The 22,578-nt window shown below is 38.4% G+C and overlaps 1 protein-coding gene across 1 annotated transcript; it reads right to left on the bottom strand.

The window, feature by feature from the left end:
• Positions 1 to 126: 126 nt before the first annotated feature.
• Positions 127 to 22,578, bottom strand: MS3_00005824 (uncharacterized protein). Its single transcript, XM_051213917.1, has 5 exons — positions 20,835 to 22,578; positions 20,695 to 20,800; positions 20,571 to 20,660; positions 15,378 to 20,533; positions 127 to 1,308 (listed from the first exon to the last, which is right to left on the bottom strand). Exons 1-4 carry the CDS (start codon positions 20,885 to 20,887, stop codon positions 20,450 to 20,452), a joined length of 333 nt encoding a protein of 110 aa, XP_051069936.1. The 5' UTR covers positions 20,888 to 22,578; the 3' UTR covers positions 127 to 1,308; positions 15,378 to 20,449.

Below are 22,578 nucleotides of genomic sequence, written 5' to 3'. Positions count from 1 at the left end.
CATAGATAACCTACTTCAAGATATGCCATTTGCGCAGGGGTATATAGACGACTTGTTAATTAGAACAACACATATAAGCGAACAATTGTTTTCAATTAGATCGTCATCAGGCTTTACTCTAATATACATGAATATTTATACGAAAATTTTTAAACCAATCAAGGCAATATGAGTCAATAATCACAATGAAATAGAATAAGTCACTACACATAATAGGTAAAAGTACAAGTTGATAGTACGAAAACAGGTGAACAGATAGTGGTAAGAATAATAAACTACAATAACAATATACTCACTTCTGCAGTTTCACACCCATCCGTTACAAGAGAAATTTGGTCAGATGTCTCACGAGCAGAGCAAAAAGGATCTGTACAGTAGACACTCTAAGTCAGGAGCTTGAATTTCTCAACAACTCACTGACCGAGATCGGCTACCCCAGCGCGTTCATTAAGAAATACATGCAGGATATAATAAAGAAGTCGGAGATTTCGACTGTTCGTAAGAAACCTTTATACATGAAAGTGCAATTCAACGGGGATGTGGCTAGTGACACTCTGAAATATAGGTTAACCAAAGTAATCACCAAGACATTCTACGCAGCCAATCTTGCGTTGACCTTCTCTTGTCGACCAGCGATGTCTACTCAAACGAAGGATAAGTTACCTGAGTTGGCCTCTTCCATGTGCATTTACAAATTCAGCTGCTCCTGTGGACATAGCTATATAGGGCGTACTACCAGGCAACTTAACCAACGAATGAGTGAACATCTACCAACTTGGTACATAAAGGGTCAGAGAAAAACTATTCGCAGTTCTATACTAGCACATCTTATTGATAGCGGTCATGCAGTAGATAAATTGAAATCATTTCGAGTTATCTATCGTATACCTCCATCATTTCCCGACGGAGTCCGTTCCCGTCTCCTATATATAGCTGAAGCCATTAGAATTCGTACATATAACCCCAATCTATGTGTACAGAAGAAATACGTGACTCCCCTATCCCTTCCATGGCCAGTTATAACTTAACTAACAATTTTTATTTTAAATTTTATTATTATCATTATTTATTTATTTTATTCTGTGTTATTGTTAACCTTATTTCCACATCCATTATTTGTTTGTCATTATCCGCCTCTTTGTATTCTTCACTATCTAATTATTTACACACATCTTATTACGTAATGATTTTTAATGTTTTGTGATTACTATTCCTAGTCTGTTTACCCATGTTTATTTGACCTTCTATTTCCAACGATTAACTATTGATAAGAGCTTTGTTATTGTAGTTTATTATTCTTACCACTATCTGTTCACCTGTTTTCGTACTATCAACTTGTACTTTTACCTATTATGTGTAGTGACTTATTCTATTTCATTGTGATTATTGACTCATATTGCCTTGATTGGTTTAAAAATTTTCGTATAAATATTCATGTATATTAGAGTAAAGCCTGATGACGATCTAATTGAAAACAATTGTTCGCTTATATGTGTTGTTCTAATTTTCACAATGGGACTTGTTAATTGCCAGCCCCGATTTGCAATCACACGAACAGCATGTACAAGCAGTGTTGAAAAGACTGGATGAACATGGAATAAACATACATCAAAGTGGGTGTGTTTTCGGTGTTCAAGCTTTAGAATTTCTCGGTCACACAATAAGCCCAGAAGGGATTAAACCTATAAAAAAAGAAGTGGATACCATCAAACAATACCCCATACCTAGTTGTCTAACACAACTGAGAAGTTTTCTAGGCCTAATTAACTTTTATCGCAGATTCATACCAGGTTGTGCACAATTAATGCAACCTTTGACAGATTCACTTAAAGGAAAACCAAAAGAATTCAAACTTTCTTCTGACGCCGTCGAAGCTATTAAACAGCTTAAAGATAAACTGGCTCAAGCAACTACGTTGATATATCCGAATTCTCTTTCCCCACTTGCTTTGATGGTGGATGCTTCAGATAAAGCAGTAGGCGGTACCCTTAACCAACTGGTTAAAAACGCCTGGAAACCAATTGCTTTCTTCTCGAAAAGACTCGCTCCAGCCGAAACAAGGTATTCTACCTTCGGGCGAGAACTTCTTGCAATCTACCTGACCATTAAACACTTCCGACACATGTTAGAAGGTAGGGAATTTATAGTCTTTACGGATCACAAACCACTGACGAATGCATTAAAAGCGAGAGCCGATAAATACTCACCTCGAGAAGTCCGACACCTTGACTATATATCACAGTTCACAAGCGATATCCGACATGTCAAAGGTCAGGACAATCAGGCGGCAGATGCTTTATCCAGACTAGAAATGAACGTGCTACAGCAGTCTACAGTAAACTTCGAGACGTTAAGACACGAACAAGAGCAGGACCTAGAATTACAAAACCTACTTAAAACAAACAATTCAAGTCTTAATTTAAAACAATTCCCATCACCTATCGATGGTATTCTAATTTATTGTGATACGACCAAGGCAATGCCGCGACCTTTCGTTCCCAAAAATATGCGAAAGTTAATATATAATAACTTTCATTCTTTGTCTCATCCTGGCGCGAAAGCTTCAACAAAACTAATCAATGCCAGATATATATGGCCGAATTTACAGAAGGATGTACACAAATGGGTTAGAGAGTGTTCAGCATGTCAACAATCAAAGATTAATCGTCACACAAATTCACCCATAGGTGTTTTCTCGCAACCAGATGCACGTTTTGCCCATGTGCATATCGACTTGGTAGGTCCTTTACCACGTTCAAACGGTTTTAATTATCTTTTTACATGCATAGATCGATTTACCAGATTCCCTATAGCCATCCCGATAGCGGACATTACAGCGGAAACAGTAGCCAAAGTCTTCATGCAGAACTGGGTAACCATTTTTGGTACACCCATAACAATAACGACGGATAGAGGAGCGCAATTCGAATCCGAACTATTTAATAACTTGGCTAAACTTCTAGGCTCCAATAGGATACGCTGCACTGCATATCATCCTCAGGCTAATGGGATGGTAGAACGTTTTCACCGTCAGCTAAAAACCGCCCTTATATCTCACTCAAACCCCAATCAGTGGACAGAATTCCTACCGTTAGTTATGTTGGGAATACGAACATCTGTCAAAACTGACGCACAGTGTTCAGCTGCGGAACTGGTTTTCGGAACAACTCTGAGACTACCAGGTGAATTTATTAACCCTAATACTAACAGTCAAAAACTTAATTTAGAAAATTATGTAGATCAACTACGGGACCACATGTCTAAAATTAAGCCGACTAATACTCGTGAACAATCGCGCGCCGTATATATACCTAAAGACCTAAGCAATTGCACGCACGTCTGGATAAGATGTGACAAAATAAAAGCACCACTCAGTCCTCCATTTGAAGGTCCTTTCAAAGACGTCTCAAGAAAATCTAAATATTTCGTGATAGAAAAACATGGAAACATCGACACAGTAAGTATTGATAGGCTAAAGCCGGCTTATCTAGATCATGAACCACCATACGGGTTGTTAGATCGTTTAACTGACAAATCTATTACGGAATCGAAATGTAAAGATAATAAATCTTTACAAATGACTAAAACGGTTCGCTGGGCACATCCAATTAGTCAGTCAAGGATGTTGACAGTTTCGGCTGCAGGATAAAATCTAACCACGCAGCTAATCACACCCTGCATCTACTTAAAAATAATTTTTTTTCCTCATTCCGCCTCACCGACAACTCCCCAGACCTTTTACCTTTGATATATACGTGTTAAATATTTTTTTAAAATACTGGACACATAAGCTAGGTATTCCGAAACGATGGCTGAGGATTTTAATCAAACTCATACAACTAACACTGGCAAATACAACGAATTCAAAAAGCAACCCAGGCGAGTTTTATAATTTCTTTTTCTGGTTAACTAACTATGTTGGCTGTACTTCTTATATATTTATATACATTTTTCACGTAGACTGGCTATACATATATACCATATGAACTACTTCTAAAAGTTTTCGGTTGAGGATATGTTTAGTAGCTTGATACGATTAATACTACTATTAATAAGTAGTTTTCTAGACAAAACATTTTGGATTAAACCATGGTCAAGTACTTATTAAAGTTCTCATCATTTTTTTTCATGTTTAGGAAACTTACGTAATGACTTAACCAGTTTCCCTGCAGCATGCTTTTTAGTGTGATCATATAACCCATCTTTATTGGCAATATTCAGATTTTTTTTAATTTCTGACATTTAAGAATCAATAACCATGAAGATATAGTACAGTGCGTTACTGTAAGGTTACTATGTCAGCCGCATTGATTCCACATACCTAATTTTAAACAACTTATAAGAGAACTTTTTAGTAATCATAACATTGAACTGACAATATGAATATCACGACTATGCTAACGTTAAACCAATTATTATTAGTGGCCCATACAAAGTCCTGGAACTTAACATTAGCGTTATAAAAAAGACATTTTATGTCAATAACTGATATATATATATATATTCGTTGGCTTAAATATAACGTAAAATGGAAATTTACTAAACTTGTAGTTTTTTTTCTATAGTAATAATATTAATGTAAACAAAGAACCTATACTTTTCCAATATGGCGCTTTGATATATCAATCTGTCCTCTTGTCATTTTTTCTCTCATATGTGAGCGACTTACGGGCAACAAACATCGTATTGAAGGTGGGTCTGGTGAACAAAAACGCAGGCCCCACACGCACTCGAACCTCTGCCCTCCTGAATGCTAGACCGCGTGCTCAGCCGTTCAACCACATCAGACCACGGAGGAAGTGACTTCAATATTTCCTTACACCAATTAATCACTCATAATACTAATGAGTAATAGGACTTACACACTTCTGAGGTGCAAACCAATTCGTTACTTGTATGAATTGACGAAATATTGCTTCAGTATATCATGCATACCTAAATCAAACCAGAAAAGGGTATTTGACACAACTGTACTTGATCCGCATACTCTACACAATTTTTTTTGCTTCTTAACCGTATATTCTTATCCGTTTTGTGGAGTATTCTGATGCACCCTTGGTTACGCGCTTAGTTGTAAAAGGCGGCCATCACAGGCTCAAGGTCACGCGTTTGATCGATTTTGTTAAAGGGTCCAACTTCTAGCAAGTTCACCCTTTTACATATATGCATTACAAAAGAGTTCTTTTTGTTTTCATGGTTTTTCGTGAACAAGATATCTACACTATGTCTATTCTCTTCCAGAATACCAATCCGTTCTGGAGACCAATCACTTACGTGAAACCGAACAATTATCAATTACATTTATGTATTTCCATTTTGTATCTTATTATTGTATGCAGACAGTGGAGCAGTTCTTCAGGTTTGCTTGATTTTCACCATTACCTTTGAAGTAGATTCTTCTTTACTTTTTACTTGAGGGCGACTCAAGAGGCAGGTGAGTAAACACCTGATAGCCGGTCTGAGCACGGAAAAATCGTACCTCACCAACATGGTGTTGGGTAGCCCGCTCGCGGCACTTCCTCGGATATTCTTATTCCACATTCTCACACTTTCTCTTGAAAGCACGCAGCAAACCGTCGGCGATAGTTGTAGAAGAAATCACATGCTACAAAATAAGATGACAAGCTAGTAAAGAAGAGACATCCATGGACCATTGTTGACAGCGTCAGTCGTCACTGATTGTAAGTCAAACAGTGAGCGAGTTGATAATTTTTCCTTGGGATGAGAAATAGAACTAAGGTGTTTTCGATAGTTAGGTTAATCGAACCGACGTTCCTACGGACGTCGATTCTAGGGGGAAGCTAATGTAACAGCTTAGGTTGGTTGGTTAAGAGTTGACCCCAAACAACCAAACATATGCCAAAACAGTATTGTTCAAGTATTCATTCACTTCCTTGTTTTGTATAAGCGTTATATTCCCTATTATCTTATATTGAATGTTGAGAGCCTTTGTTTGTCTGAACAGATAATCCCACGCTCAACTGTGACCGCGCTAAGATCGAAATAAAGACCTATTCACTACTTGTCTGGTTTCTTCTATCAATAGCACGAGGGTTACTTTAAGGCACGAAAAGGTTTCGTTACCTGTTCCCATCTGTTTGATGCGTAGTTTTAGTGTTGTGGACGATAACTCGTGCTGAAGATCAGTGTCTTCTTTTTGAAGCTGGGCGAGTTTCAGAAGGTCGATTCCTTGGAAACTGTTCAAGAAAGTTATGCGAGATAAGGCGTCTGCAACCACATTGTTTGCTCCAGAAATATGTTGAATATCTGAAGTAAACTGCGAAATGTAGTCCAGTTGTCGAGACTCACGGGGAGAGTACTTGTCAGAAGGAGAGCTTAACGAGAAAGTGAGCGGTTTATGGTCCGTGAAAAGGGTGAATTCACGACCTTCGATATAGTGTTGGAAGTGCCGTACAGCACAATACATAGCTAGGAGTTCCCTACCGAATGTGCTGTACCTAGATTCAGTGTCTAGCAACCTTCTAGAGAAAAATGCCAAGGGTTGCCAAGAGTTGTTAACCCATTGTTGTAAGACTCCTCCGATTGCCGGGCCGGATGCGTCTACTGCGATACTAATGGGTGTGTTCGGTGTCCTGACGTGCGAGCATTGTTGCTTTAGCGATCAGTTTCTTAACTGTGGAGAATGTTTTTCGTGCGGTGTCGTCCAAATTAGTGGATTTCGCATTTCCACGAAGTTGGTCGGTCAGAGGTTTCATAAGTAATGCGTATTTCGGTATGAAACGTCTATAGAAACTTACGAGGCCGTTAAACGTGCGTAATTGCTTGATGATGGTCGGTTCTGGGTAATCCAGAATGGCCGCCACTTTGGTTCTAAGGGGTCGGATACCTTGAGCATCGATAGTGTGTCCCAGAAAGTCTAATGAGTCGGTTCCAATTTGGCATTTCTGAACGTTTACAGTAATGCCATGTTTTTGTAGTCGTTCGAAAACAAGATCCAGATGCTTGAGATGTGTTTCTCTGTCCGGACTTGCGATTACGCAGTCATCAACATACACATGTACGAAGTTGAGACCTCGAAAAACGTCGTCTATGAATCGTTGGAATGTTTGAGCAGCATTTCTTAGGCCGAAAGGTATTCGCAAAAATTCATAGAGTTCAAATGGAGTAATGATAGCTGTTTTCGGTATATCGTCAGTAGCCATAGGGATTTGGTTATATGCTTTAACCAAGTCGATTTTCGAAAAGACAGTTGTACTTTTCAAGGTAGCTGTCAAATCGTGAATGTGAGGCAACGGGTACCGATCGGGAATGGTTTTTGCATTCAATCGCCGATAGTCGCCAGTTGGACGCCAATCGTTGCTGTCCTTTTTAGGGACCATGTGCAACGGAGATGCATATGGACTATTTGATGGTCGTATGATCCCTAAGTCTATCATGTGATCGAATTCGTTTTTCGCTAACCTTAGCTTTTCAGGAGCTAGTCGTCGTGCTTTAGAAAATAGAGGTGGTCCTGTAGTCGTGATGTGATGTGTAACGTTGCTGGTTACACACGGAAATTCTGGTTGCGGTTGGCATATCCCAGAATACTTATCGAGTAGTGGTTGATAGAAGGGGTCTATTGTGTGCTTAATTGTGACTGAAGATAATCTGCTACCGAAAAAAGAAGTTACGCAAACAGATAAATTAGTGTTTCCGTCTACTAGCTTCCGTTTGTGCGTATCGATGGTTAAATCGTGGTGCTGTAGTAGGTCCATACCAGTGATTGGTATGGAAACATCTGCAATAACGAAGATCCAGTGGATGGGTTTGCGTAGACCCATGTTAAGGAAAACATACCTTTTACTGTATGTGACGATAGGCTTTCCGTTTGCCGCCTGTAAGTTTAAAACTGATTCACGAAGCCGGTCGTTGGAATTTGCCGGAAAAACGCCAACTTCCGCGCCAGTATCGACGAGGTAGCAAACTCTTGTTAGCATATCCGTGAAGTATAACAGAAGGCTATGTTCTCTGGTTACAGTTGCCGTTCACGCGTGCCGGCTTGGAAGTTTCCTGATTTGTTTTTCGTGTCGGTCGATTTTGAGCTAGGAAAATTGCAGGGTTTTCTGAATTTTTGGAGGACTTTCCATACTGGTTATGATACCAGCACCAGCCGGAGTTTTCAGTTCCTCGTGGTCTATAGACAGATCGTCCACGTGAAGTGCTTCTTCGCAAAGTGTGTGACCGTTTATGGTCATGACATAACTAAGTTATGTCAATCTGGGTCGTTTGAGGCTTTTCTTTGACTGAAAAAACCTCAGCATTAGTTTTCGTGATTTTAAAGATGCGGTCGGCAGATGCAGCTAGCTCGTCTAAGGCGTTGTTTTGAAACGAGACCGGCACAGCTTGGACCTGTTGAGGAAGTTTGAATAAGAAAAGTTGTTTTAATACGCCATCATCGAAGGTTTTTTGGCCGACAACCTCCCTCATTCTTTGCAACATGCCTGTCACAGAACTGTACTGCATGTCGGTGTTATTAAGGAGTTGGTCTAACCTTTGTCGATCAGTCAGGTCTCCACGTTTAAGGATAACTCGGTTAAGTGTTTCGTAGGATTCAGGTACACCACTAGTAAATATACTAGGTGTTACGTACCTGTTGAATTCGCGCGGTAGTGCCTTGACTACTGCGAGGATTTGTGCACGTGTGTCGTCCACGCCGTACTCGTAGAAGCCGGCCTCTGCGTAGCAGAACCAGGCTTCAATGTTGTCTGGCCAGAAGGGCATCGGTTGGAACGAAGGTTGAGTCATAGGCTATAGCTTAAGTACCTTGTGTGTCTGTTCAGTCATGGTGAAATATCAAGTACAGGAATGAACGAGTGAAATGCATATATATCCAAAAACACGGAGAGAAATATCGCAGTGTATAAAAAATTAAAATAAGGCAATGATATATAGAATCCCAAAAAGCAACAGACTCACAGTTTGCAATTTGGCGTACCACATAACGTTGGGCTGACCAATAAAGACGCCACAGTTATTCGGAGTTTGACAACGCCTTAACCAGTAACACCTAATATGAATTGTACCCACCAAGTGAAATCAAAAGACAGAAGCGAGGAGGTTCGAAGATATAGGCCATCAATATATCGAGGATGGTCTGATCTAATCTGGCTAGCGATTGTAGGGGTTGTTGAGCACGGCGTTCCCACTCGTGATCTGGTGCGGATGCATGACCGGACGCCCTCAGCTAGGTGAGTCCACTAAAACTAATGTGGTCAGCATCCAATGTCGAAAACTTACAGAGCTATTTATTTTGAGGATTTATTTACCGCTACAATCTTGTTTATTAGATAACCAATCAACAGTTTTTATGATGGGTGATTTTGGCATTCTATCGAGTGTACTCGTCCACCCAACTATCATCGTGCGTTTGCTTGTTTCATGGTCATCTGGTTTGACGATAACTCTGTGCCTGTATTGTCCTATCCCTCCACATAAATTCACTCTTATTGAGTTGTGTTTTTGGTATTATATGAAATTTTCAGACCTGCAGAATGACCTGAATAACTCTTAAACACCTTCCATCAGAATTACCATACTCCATCAAAAGATTCTGGCTACTTATGGTAATAAGGATTAGTCAATTATGTATGCTAAAAGTATAGTATTCCTTCTCTCATTCCAAAATGATAAGTATACATTGGAACCTCGAGTCACGAAATCAGTTCGGAGACTCGAATTCAAGCCTTATGAAGAGCGCCTCAATTCACCGAATCTTTACTCATCAGAGTGTGTGCGTCTTAGAGGTGATCTCACAGTGACTTACAGCATCATAAACAATTCTGAACATCCCCTTGAATGCCTACTTAGACTCAGCCCCAACACAAACCTCAGGGGTAACACCAAGAAACTGGAGACACAATATAACAGAACGGACGTAGGCACACCTTCTACTCGTTGAGAGTAATCAGATGCTGGAATTTTCTGCCTTCTGAGCTAGTGCAAGCAGCTTCCAATGAGTCCCGTAAGAAAGAACTTGACATATTCTTACGGACTAAGGACAGTATTTCGTTATAATTTATTGATGTTTTTCTCATTTATCATTAAATATGCCTAGGTTCCAACCCGATGGTATCGGTGATTCACTGTTACCAGATACGGGAGCCTGTTAAGCTAGAGCTCCTTTTATTCTTTCCACAACCCCTTGAACCGTTTTATTGTTTACTCTCTGAGATTGTCGATGTCTTAAAATCACCAACGGGATCAATAATCTTAACATAAGTCATACATTTTAAAACAGCTTCTTATCTGTTAACTAACACTGAATATATTTACACTTATTTTTATTTCAACATCCCTATCTGATTAAATCGTTACCTTTTTGATATATGTACAGTACTCGTCAAGCCGAACCTCAGTTCTTTGTTTAATCTAGTTAACACGGTACATCAAGGAGACACGTAAATAAATAGACGTTTCAACTTGTAAGATGGTAAGGCACCATTCATGTTTAGTATAACATTGTCTAGCCAACCTCATCCTCTGCGTCATCAAAGTCTGCCACTGCATCACCGAGGGGATCAGCCGGAGGTGCTCGACAGAGAAAGGTTAGTTCATTAATTATGAGATGCTATGGTATTAAGTACACATTTATTATACTTCGTTGTGCTCTCATAACACAACTCAAATATATTAGGTGCCTGTAAATTCATACCTCAATGCATATAAAACGATATCTTGATTTAATACTTCTGAAATACATGATCTCTTTCAACAAAAAGCCGAAATCTTCGGTATCTCCTAGAAGAATTTTGTTAGTTCTATTTAAAACCAGCTTGTTTTGTATTACTTTCAACTTTATTTTCAAACTCTTGGGTGTGACTCATGGACAAAATACCAATATACCAAAACACACATTGTATTCAATCGACTCGGGAAGCACATTTTTCAAGTGAAAAGCTAAATCCAGTTTACTCCTATAAAGCATAACTTACATAAGTACAGCTAAATGTAATACAGATAAGATTGAAGCCGTGTAATATGTGTACATAAGTTCATTTGCGAATGTAAAATAGAAGGAATTCATAAACCTTTCACATATAAATTGGACATGACCCTTCAATGATAAATTTCTAGACGAGATATTTCACTCCTGTTAGTCGCAAAAATGCCTTACGTGGCTCTTCAATTGTTGCTTTCAGTGGTTTCCTGTTGAATGTGGTTGTAAATATTTAAGTTTTCCGGCCATTCAACCCTTATTAATTCTTAAATACCATTCTACCGACTATACGTAAAAATCCAGACGCTATTTTGACCCAAACTCAAAGTTTATATCCAAAAACATTATGCACCATGGATGGTTGTTTTCCCTTTTCAAACATGCATGAGAATCTTATTTCGGTCATTTCTGTTATCTTAGATTAATAAAGCAGTGTACAGTTCTGATTATTACCTAGTCAGCTTTTGCAGACGTCAAATCAAATAATCTGATCAATATTCGCTTGTAAACTTTTCAATCAGACGACTCAATAGAGACATTCCCCATGTTTCTATGATTACATAAAGTGCATAAAGCATTGAAACAAAGTAAATAAACCACAATTAATGATGATTGCGTTCTCGTTGTTACATTTATTGGAAACTAACAATTGTGGGATTTCTTGGTATGGGTTTTCTCTCTTAGTAAGATCATAATACTGAGGTTTTGCATAGAGTACTTAGTAAATTGACTGTTAGGTTTAAAAACCATTGACACAAATAGTTTGACAATTTGTTGAGTATATCTAACTACCGTTTACTTTAACCCACGATGCTGGCTAACAAAGCAATAAGTTAGAGGAAGACTAGGGTTGAATAAACTAAGGCAGTCTACCAAGTTATTGACTGTTAGTCTGACCGTCGTCAGTAGGTGCATATGTTCTGGTTAAATGTTATCAGCTAGTCATATCCTATGGTCGGAATACAGCAGTTAAAATGAGATTTAATTCTACATGGATATTGGAAATATTTCTGCACTCTCCAATATTGGCGAGGCTTTAAAAATAATCATTGTATTCCTTCACTGTTCTCTTAATATCACCGGCTAAGAAAATTGACTATCAATTTATGACAGACCACGGCGAAATGGAAGGTAATTTTTTGGAGTTAATATCTGTCAAATTACCTTAACTGTTTAGGTGATATAGAAATTGTCAAAGTCAGTGGTTTATGACATCAGTGATGGCTCGAATCAAGAGCTCGTACCGTTCTTGTCACTCTTCTTTTGCATTTATTCATAGGTAGTAAGATGTAATCCTACCATTATAATTGGTATCTATCTACTATACAGAACTCGGTCTTTTTGGCTCAATTGGAGATCGTGGAAGCAGATTATTTTGTTATACTTCTTTAGATAAATTCATCTCGTCTGTTCGTGAAAACTAGTCTCTTCCACTGGTTATGTCAGTGCTTAGAACGCTGCATGACTTTTTGTAGGCTTCCGAAATCTTGATGAGTGCTTCTAACTGAACTCGGCATATTCTGTGATTTATCTTTCGTTTACGCTGCAATTATTTTTGATAACTAACTGTATATGGATTAGCATAATACCTATAATATGTGTCAAATACTTCACAATATCTGCTTTATATCCAACGCTTGTAATGTCGATAAGGGATTTTTACAAACTATCTGTGCTGAGAAACTTTAGTTGACTGTCTTGCTCTGCTTCTTTAACAGCCAATAATCTAGCTCTTTGTTACTGTTTATAAACAGTTTATTATCTTGGAGGGAACTTTCCTGTTTAACTGACTTACTTTTTCTTGTAACGTACATAAGCTTACATGTGTGCTTTCAGGACATACGCTGCATGTGTTACAGTCGCGTTTACATTTAGCTCGATTCGATGAATGTTTGAAATGTGTATTCTTATTGTTTTTATGATTCCTGATAACACAAATTTTTTACAATGAATCAGTTTAATTGAATTTACGTAGCCGTATATCAGATAGTGTTGCCTAAATATTGTGTCGAATCCGAATGCTGTTTTCTTTTACCATTAGCTTACAGACACTTTATGTTGGTTTCTAATCACTAAAGCAACCATATCTCATAGACTGTGTAATTTTGTTGGTATTCATCATCAGTAGATATTAAAGCATCTCTGTTTAATTTATTTCAGGGTCAACAATACAGACCATGTGATTCATTCAATAAGACTATCGTCTTGTATAAATCTGTGTTCATCGTTACGGACCGTTTTCCAAGCTCTAATATTACTGTTAAATAAGATCATTGATCATCAATCAATCATAATCAACATATAGAGCTTTTCAACTAAACCATTTTATTTAGATAACCAAACCCATCCACCCAAGCTATAAAGCCTCTTCAGCATTTCATAGTCTAATTGTTTGGAGGAATTTAATGATTTGTAGAGGAAATGGGTACTGATATTGTACCACAAAAACGAGACAACTCATACACTTCTTGACCAAGTAATCTATCCTGAAGCATTTTTAATCGCCAAAATCGTTTTATTAATAAATTTGGTGAAACGATTGTACTTTGATGGAAGCTTTTGGTTTTCTGCCGTAATAACAGTGGATAAGCCATAGCGCTCGTGTTTCTTTACGGTTGCATTTTATGCAGATACGTTTAATAGAATTGCGAGCGATAGGTCAACAATGGTTGGGAATAATTAACTGTGTTCCATAAAATATTTGTTTGTTTTGTAAAGAAGATCAAGACTGCCCTCGAAAAACTTGAATCTTGTTAGTTAACAGAAGTAGAACATATACCAGGTTACATTATCGTTTTCCAAAATGTATTCATTTCCAGAAATCTAATTGTAATGCGTACGATGTATTCTATTTTCAGGCACCGGCTTCTTCAGCTAGACGACCAGTTGCTCCAACTGCACAGAAAAACCCTGTTTTCCTATTTTATTCAGAAGATTCTCCCGGAATCAAGGTTGGACCCGTACCAGTACTAGTTATGAGTCTGTGTTTCATAGTTTCTGTATTTCTTTTGCACTTCTGGGGTAAATATACCCGCAGTGCCTGAAATATTTACTATATTACTTATTTTGTGATAACTTGGTGAATGAGGTGAGGACCTATTTAATAAAATCGGTTGAATAACCATGTTATCAAGTACTGTTTTGAATAATTTCTTTAAAACAGCCTAGGTCTTCACGCATCTCCCAGTACGTTAATCAAAGTCCTTTTCTACCGAAAATGTCATACAATCTACTCTAGTTGTTTGGGTATCTTCTTTTTCATATTTATTTCCACTGGTTTTACCACCAGTTTACTTTTTATACTGGTACATAAGAAACAATAAACCGCTTTGTAACCCATAGTTTTATCCAAGTTGTTACATCAATAAATTCCGAACTAGTTAGATTTTGCCACTCACCGCTATTATGAAACATCAAAGCTTCTGACGACCCAAATACACTATGTAAATTCTGCGTAGCCGCAGATGTCTGAACTGCGACAGATTTAGTAAAATTTACGTGCGGTCATATTCTAAATGGCCGATTTGCCGAAAAATCAAAGGCTGTTACCTTCATTAGCGATTAAATACGGAGCACCTAACTGTAATATCTGGTTAAGCTTTGAGCTCCAAACGTTCCGTACAATACATCGTGACCTCCGTTCTTTGTGTTGCCGGTCGCTATTCTGCGACTATGGATGATGTACGTTACGGATCATTCCATCCCATATTACGACTTACCTATGGTTTATGTTTGCCCCTATTTTCAAATGTAGTCTAGTTACATTCTAATCTGACATTTCTTACAGGAAGGATTAGTATGCAGCCTAATCGTCTTCTTTTACACTACAGGAGTTCAGCATTTGGTACTAGTTTTGAAAATAGTCAGCGTTACTGGTAAATAGCTTGTTTTTAGTGGATTAGTACTTACTGTATATCATTGTGTGGATGCTACTAAATCAGAATAGTTTAATATATGCACTGGGACAACCTTGACTAACACAAATTAGCACATGATGCGTTATGTTTATCTCACCTGAAGCTTGCTATAAGTGGTTCAATATATGATACACATGTCCATCAGAATGCCTCCCATACCAAAATAGACATATCTCGGTACCCGACACCTGAGTCCCATTTTACTTTTACTGGAACCCCGTCCACTACAACATATTAAATTAAATGCGTAGTAAGTGCTGAATTGGGATTGGTCTTAATTTGAATCACTTCGTATGCGGCCCTTAGAAGTTTATTTCCGCGTACTTACAAGTGTTTTTGACTTAACAAGAAATATTAAAGATTCCCATTGTGAAAATTAGAACAACACATATAAGCGAACAATTGTTTTCAATTAGATCGTCATCAGGCTTTACTCTAATATACATGAATATTTATACGAAAATTTTTAAACCAATCAAGGCAATATGAGTCAATAATCACAATGAAATAGAATAAGTCACTACACATAATAGGTAAAAGTACAAGTTGATAGTACGAAAACAGGTGAACAGATAGTGGTAAGAATAATAAACTACAATAACAAAGCTCTTATCAATAGTTAATCGTTGGAAATAGAAGGTCAAATAAACATGGGTAAACAGACTAGGAATAGTAATCACAAAACATTAAAAATCATTACGTAATAAGATGTGTGTAAATAATTAGATAGTGAAGAATACAAAGAGGCGGATAATGACAAACAAATAATGGATGTGGAAATAAGGTTAACAATAACACAGATAGAATAAAATAAATAAATAATGATAATACTAAAATTTAAAATAAAAAATAAAATAAAAATTGCTAGTTAAGTTATAACTGGCCATGGAAGGGATAGGGGAGTCACGTATTTCTTCTGTACACATAGATTGGGGTTATATGTACGAATTCTAATGGCTTCAGCTATATATAGGAGACGGGAACGGACTCCGTCGGGAAATGATGGAGGTATACGATAGATAACTCGAAATGATTTCAATTTATCTACTGCATGACCGCTATCAATAAGATGTGCTAGTATAGAACTGCGAATAGTTTTTCTCTGACCCTTTATGTACCAAGTTGGTAGATGTTCACTCATTCGTTGGTTAAGTTGCCTGGTAGTACGCCCTATATAGCTATGTCCACAGGAGCAGCTGAATTTGTAAATGCACATGGAAGAGGCCAACTCAGGTAACTTATCCTTCGTTTGAGTAGACATCGCTGGTCGACAAGAGAAGGTCAACGCAAGATTGGCTGCGTAGAATGTCTTGGTGATTACTTTGGTTAACCTATATTTCAGAGTGTCACTAGCCACATCCCCGTTGAATTGCACTTTCATGTATAAAGGTTTCTTACGAACAGTCGAAATCTCCGACTTCTTTATTATATCCTGCATGTATTTCTTAATGAATGTTTTTTGATTACTATTCCTAGTCTATTTAACCATGTTTATTTGACCTTCTATTTCCAACGATTAACTATTGATAAGAGCTTTGTTATTGTAGTTTATTATTCTTACCACTATCTGTTCACCTGTTTTCGTACTATCAACTTGTACTTTTACCTATTATGTGTAGTGACTTATTCTATTTCATTGTGATTATTGACTCATATTGCCTTGATTAGTTTAAAAATTTTCGTATAAATATTCATGTATATTAGAGTAAAGCCTGATGACGATCTAATTGAAAACAATTGTTCGCTTAACAAGAAATGCTGTTAGTTGAAATCGCTTCAATACTAAGTATGACTTATCGAATCTACGTATCCCAGAGTGGCTTTAGCAGACGAATACCACCACATTTACTCACATACACACAGGACTATAACGTGGTCCTCGAAATCCTTGGTTAGGGACTCGTGGTCAAACTGCATTGCGATGCTAGTGCTAACTTGGTATCCTAAAGGGAAAAGGAGAGAAGAGAGACCAATGAAAACATGGTTTCGGGAACTAAAGACACATCAGAAATTAATAGCAGTTGAAAATAACTGGGAAGGACTACTCAGTACACAGTTCTATGGAGATTCTTGATGGACGGCTTATGCTACTCGACGAGTGAAAGGTGTAAGCAAGTAGTGACCGTAACCATTATTCTGCATATGCAAGGACTCACCTTATACCTTAATATGACTTCTAATAGGAACTGTTGTATATAATAGGAGTTTCACAATCGTATTCCCCATTTTCAATACAGACAATATAATCACGTCCTAGGATGACATTACACAACAGTCAGCTCCGAAATATGCACCTAGGTCGAGAGCTACAGAGATATCAAGAAATGGTTTATTTCTAATCCAATTAAAGATACTAAAGAAGGCTGAATATTGGTGTGCCATGAAACTCATTATTTACGTGAGACATAGATGTTGAAGTGATTGACGTCTCATTTCAGCATACCAAGGTTCAACACACGCTACAGTTGCACGTGAGTAACCTAAGTGCATCTCCTAATTATTTTAGGAAGTTTCTTGCCATGGTAACTGACAGTTCTGTGGTGAATAAGTTGCTTATGTTGGTCAGAAATCTCTGCATTTTGTCAGCGTCTTCACCAAATAAAACTATGTCATCGGCATATTCTAAGTCAACAAGTGAATCTCCCAGCAGAAGTTCAACACCTGGAAATTTAGATGAGGAAACTGTTATCTCTAAAAGCACGTCAATGCCAAAATTAGACAAGAATGGAGACAGTAAACAGCCTCGACGAACACCACTCGAGGTAAGCAATTCTGACGACGGTTCGCCATAAGTTCCCACTCGGCCACTCCTGTTCGAGTAGAGATCCTGTATAAGGTCAATGTACTTCTTTCAGTGACAAACACTGCCATAGAACCTTACGATCAACTGAGTCAAATGCCTCCTTAAGGTCGAGAAAGTGATTACAACTATAATCTACAAACCTAAGTATTTACTTTGTACAAGTGTATAGAACGCATATAGGCCCACATAGCTGTTTTTTATCTGGAAACTATTAGAAATCGCTCGCTATTTACGAGTTTACGAATCCAATGTCGTCAATCTTTTATTATGAACAGATACATATAGCTGACCGAATAAACCCGCAAAGAATGCCTGGTGACAATTTCCAGAATATGTACCTACTATTGCGAAATATCGAGGATCTGAACATGAATCACTGAGTTGTGATCATACACAAATATACCCCCGTGCAGAAATCGTAAACTGGTGTATTGCATGTGTAGTATTTTATGAGGACTTGACTTTGAGAAGTGCTAAAGAAGCATAGTATGAATTAGGGTGGGGAACTCACAGTTTAGAGCGAGATCTATGCGACGTCACTAGACTTTACTGGAGCAACACCGAAGTCTGGGCTATTGTAGTATCGAAGAACCAAAAGGTCTCAATTGCCGGCTCTCGGTTCTTCCAATTTATACCAGTTATGCAGGATACTATTAGGTTTCCATTTAAGCAGGTTGCACTCACTACCGTTGGTAAAATCGCTACAGAGTCCTATCACGAAATGAAGCATAAGGGGCACAACAACGGGTCGGAATAAATCATTTGACAGGAATCCGACTAGCAACTTGGTTCTTGACGGGAAGTAAACTCCATCGAAGACACGGATGTCAAACCAATACATGGGTGCAATTCCAGAACTACGCGGTTTACCACACCAAGAGTGGCTTTAAAAGCTGGACCTCTTTACTCTGTGCTATCACAGACTAAAGGGAGATCTAATTCTGATATACAGAATACCGATAAATGATTTTGGACCTAACATATTCTCTTTTTCTCCCACTGGATCGGGACATTGCAGTAGAGTAGAAAAACAAGAACGAACAAAACACCAGTGGCATACAGGTTTCCACACTGAGTCATCGATACTTGGAACCTGTTATCCGAAGCAGTGATGTCCTCAACTTCAATTGATTCATTCAAGAGAAGACTGGACACAGAATCATACTAGAATAGGAATAACATAGGCTTTCTGTCCTTACTACACAAATCCGCATCTGTACTTAGTATTGGGGCATATGCTTATATTTTACAAACTAACTGAATGTGTATTAGCGTGCACATACACCTGTCTTCGGTAACAAGTTGGTGAACCTGTGCGGATCCTGACACACTGACTTCCAGTGAATGTCCAGCTTCCCCTCGAAAATAGTCAGTGATGGGTCTCATACCACCTGTCCGGGTAAGGTCTTCCAATCATTGATTACCCGATGAGAAAAACGGGGCCCCACTATAAGTTTATTAGATCGCGGTTTATGAACCTTCTTGCTATGACCTCAAAGATTATTAGCGCTGGGGGGAGCGAAAAGATCAGATTAACACCGAAATCACAATAAACAAGACGAAATGCCAGTGTAAGGCGACCTCTCGTCCTACGATAAGACAAGAGAAGGTTTAGGCGTTTATCGTAAGGGAGTCTAGAGATACCCTTCACCAATTTTGTTTCCACACGCTGAACTGAGTTGGTATCTGTTATCAGTTCATGGGCTAGCTGTTTGGATACAGTACTCTTACATAGGTGGGATATAAAATTCGAAGCATATCATCAAAGCATTTGAATTCTCGGCGAAGTGACCATAACCCACGGAACACTTTCACAGCAGCTGCGCCGCAATGCATAGTTGTCCTCACGTTGTGACTGCTTATTACTCATAAGTCTTTATGTTCCTGAACTCAGAAAAAATGTACTGTTACAGTATACTGGTAAGTTACCGTGTCCGATGTGCATGAGCACACTACTCCTACAATTAACTTCTAAACCCCAACCTCGAGCCCATCTAACTAATTCATCTAAGTCAGCTTGGAGATCGAAATGATCAGCCTCACTTCTTATTGTCCTACAGATTTCGACATCATACGCAAGCAATAATGTCGACGACTTAAGCAATAGCAGCAATTCATTAACGTAGACAAGGAAAAGTAGAGGGCCTAAGATGGTGCCTTGGGGTACACAACTTCTGACTGGCTTCCATTTGGATATCATCCTATAGACCCTCACTCTCTGTCTGTGGTCACATAAGAAGTTTCCTATCCATTCCTGTACAGCACTTGTTATTCCGAAGCTCGAGAGTTTCTGCATAAGACCTAAGTGTGAAACATTGTCAAATGCTTTGCTAAAGTCTATGGGTGTCACGTTGAGACAGACCGTTATCTAGGGCTGCTGTCTAATCCTCTCTCGCAATAAGTTAGTCAAGCATGAACGCTTGTTACGAAACCCATGTTGCTCGGGAGTTAACAGATTGTGCGAATCTGTGACTTAGTAACTTAACCCGAATAACGAATATGCTGGTTAGACTGACAGGCCGGCAGTTAGTTACGATATGTCTCTGATCATCTTTAAACATAGGACTGATCACAGCGTCTTTCCAATCTGTAGGGAGTTGAGCGAGTGAGAGACATGTTGAGAGGAAGAGGATGATTTCCACTACCCTTCAGTTAAAAAAACAAGAAGGAAAATATTTAACACACTTAATAATTGATTGCTTTTCCATAAATTGTTAATAAAACGAATTGGAATGAGAAGTAACCCTATTCTTAATGTACAGCACTATATAATACAATGAATCACACTCATTTTTATGAACTTGTATTCAAGCATTCTTGCAATAGGCATTTCGCCTGTTTGAATTCTTCTGTGTCTTTGAATTCTTCTTCACACTCCTACAGATAATTTGAAACTATTACTTTACATACTTACTTCAGTAGCACTTTCCAGTTCCTTAATAGCTTTGGCAAGTCTGAATTGGCAGTCTGGAATCATCATTTTGGATTCGTCTAAAATTGCTCTCTTTTTCGCAAGTTATTGTACACGAAATTCATACCGCCATTTTAATATCATGCTCTTCAGCTTGTGCGGCAATCTTATTGTTATAAATCTCCGTACATTTAACAACTTCTTCTTCGTACCTAGTCTTTTCCTTCAGAATCCTGAACAAGTAAAAGTACAACGTAACGCATTTACCGTTTGACTACATTAGTGTTGATATTTAATGTTCGAAGCCGCTTATCTGTCATAACCGTCCAGGACAGAAAAAATTCAAACTGGGTCCGACCGTTGGCGCACTATTTAAAAGGACAGTGGAATTTTTCCTGAGTGAATTTCATTGTATTGATCGTTTATTATGTATCGAGACTACTGTTCATACTTTAATTGAATTTATTTTATTCAAATTATACGATAAAAATATCGTTTTTGTTTCTAATTTCGTTTATTATCGGTACTTATAAGTAGTTTGTTTTCTATTGCATTTGTTAGTATTTTATGTCCTAACAGTTTACAGTTTTTCACCTTTTTGATCATAGATCACTTTTGTCTCTGGGTACTATTGTATCTAGTTTCTTCGGACAACCTCTGTTCAATGACTCGACAGTGGAAGAAAAGCAATTACCGACGTCCGAGCAGTTGATATACGGTTGAAAGCGGCATGCAGTGTGATGAGTACAACGGCTGGTATCTCGAAGTTTGCACGAACTTGACGCCTGCGGCCATAAAACTGTTTAGTGAAAACGGTTAAATATGGCTTTGTCAGTAGTGCAGTTTGGGCTCAAACAACTTGCTAACCGAGGCCATCTCAATGATAAATGCCGCAAATAAGTGTTTTGGCAAGCGTGGTAGGGACACATCGGACAGCACTCACTCTACCGACACACAAATTGATTTGAAGCCACCTCAAGTGAGGTCGGAAATAGCTGACTCACATCGATCAAGGGAGGAAAGGCTGTCTTCAAAGCGGTATGTCTTAATTAAAAACTCAAAAAAGGAAGTTTCCTGTCCCACATCCTCTAGACGGTACCCAGCACGAAAGCCATCGCAAGGCTCGATCGGTTTCTAGCGGTAAACACGACCTGATTTCAAATCGTTGATAACCCGCCGGAATCCCACAGTATGTTTGGCACGAACATGGTTGCTACTCCAACCATAGTTGACGAATGGGTACAGGTTGTAAGCAGGAAACAACATAATGGTATAAAATAAAATCCTATCCCCTCCCCACAAAAAAGTAGTCGAAAAACGGAAAGCTTATCAGTGTCAGGTCAGTTATTTTTCATAGAATCAAGGAAAGTGAAAGCTTTGAACCTAAAACTCATTTTTGGCATAATTTTGGGTTGATAAAACAGATACTACATCAACTCATGCCTCAAAATATCTGCGGAGTCACCTTGCTAAAGGTGTACAAACTAGGTAGCCCAGAGAACTTGAAGCCTAATCAATCCAGACTGCTTAAAGTAGTATTCAAATCTTCGAATAAACGGGACTTCATTTTACAGAATGGATATAAATTAAAGGGTTAAGGAGTTTTTTCCGTAAAGACTTGATGCCAGTAGACCGTGTTAAAACGAAGGGAAGCCGAAAACAAACTACAACCTATGTTAGACGCTGGTGAGAATGATCTAAAAATAGTAGATTTTCGGGTTATGGTTCTTTGACAGAGAATGATGCCAACGCCACTCTGGGTGCATCACGAAGCCAGATAAATAGGCTTCGGATCTTTTGCACTAATGCCCGAAGCTTGCTCAATAATTGGTTGAAACTATGCGTACAGACTGACTCTACAAAGCCATATATAATCACAGTCACAGAAACTTGGCTGAGGCAGCCTATAGATAGTATGGAACTTCATTTTGAGGGTTTAAGAGCTGACAGAATCCAGAAGCGTAAAGGAGGGAGAGTAGCTCGGTTCATTTGGAATGCTATTTCATTTGCC

The sequence above is a fragment of the Schistosoma haematobium genome, chromosome 3 (genome assembly GCF_000699445.3).
Source record: "Schistosoma haematobium chromosome 3, whole genome shotgun sequence".
Classification (NCBI taxonomy): Eukaryota; Metazoa; Platyhelminthes; class Trematoda; order Strigeidida; family Schistosomatidae; genus Schistosoma; species Schistosoma haematobium.
Note: the sequence above shows the minus strand (reverse complement) of the source record. Positions and strands in the feature narration are given on the sequence as shown.

Coding starts and splice junctions, on each gene's coding strand:
- MS3_00005824 (XM_051213917.1), bottom strand. CDS start 20,887: ATGACAGATAAGCGGCTTCGAACATTAAATATCAACACTAATGTAGTC. Junction 20,801..20,834: donor AACACTAATGTAGTCAAACG/GTAAATGCGTTA, acceptor TTACTTGTTCAG/GATTCTGAAGGAAAAGACTA. Junction 20,534..20,570: donor AACTGGAAAGTGCTACTGAA/GTAAGTATGTAA, acceptor AATTATCTGTAG/GAGTGTGAAGAAGAATTCAA.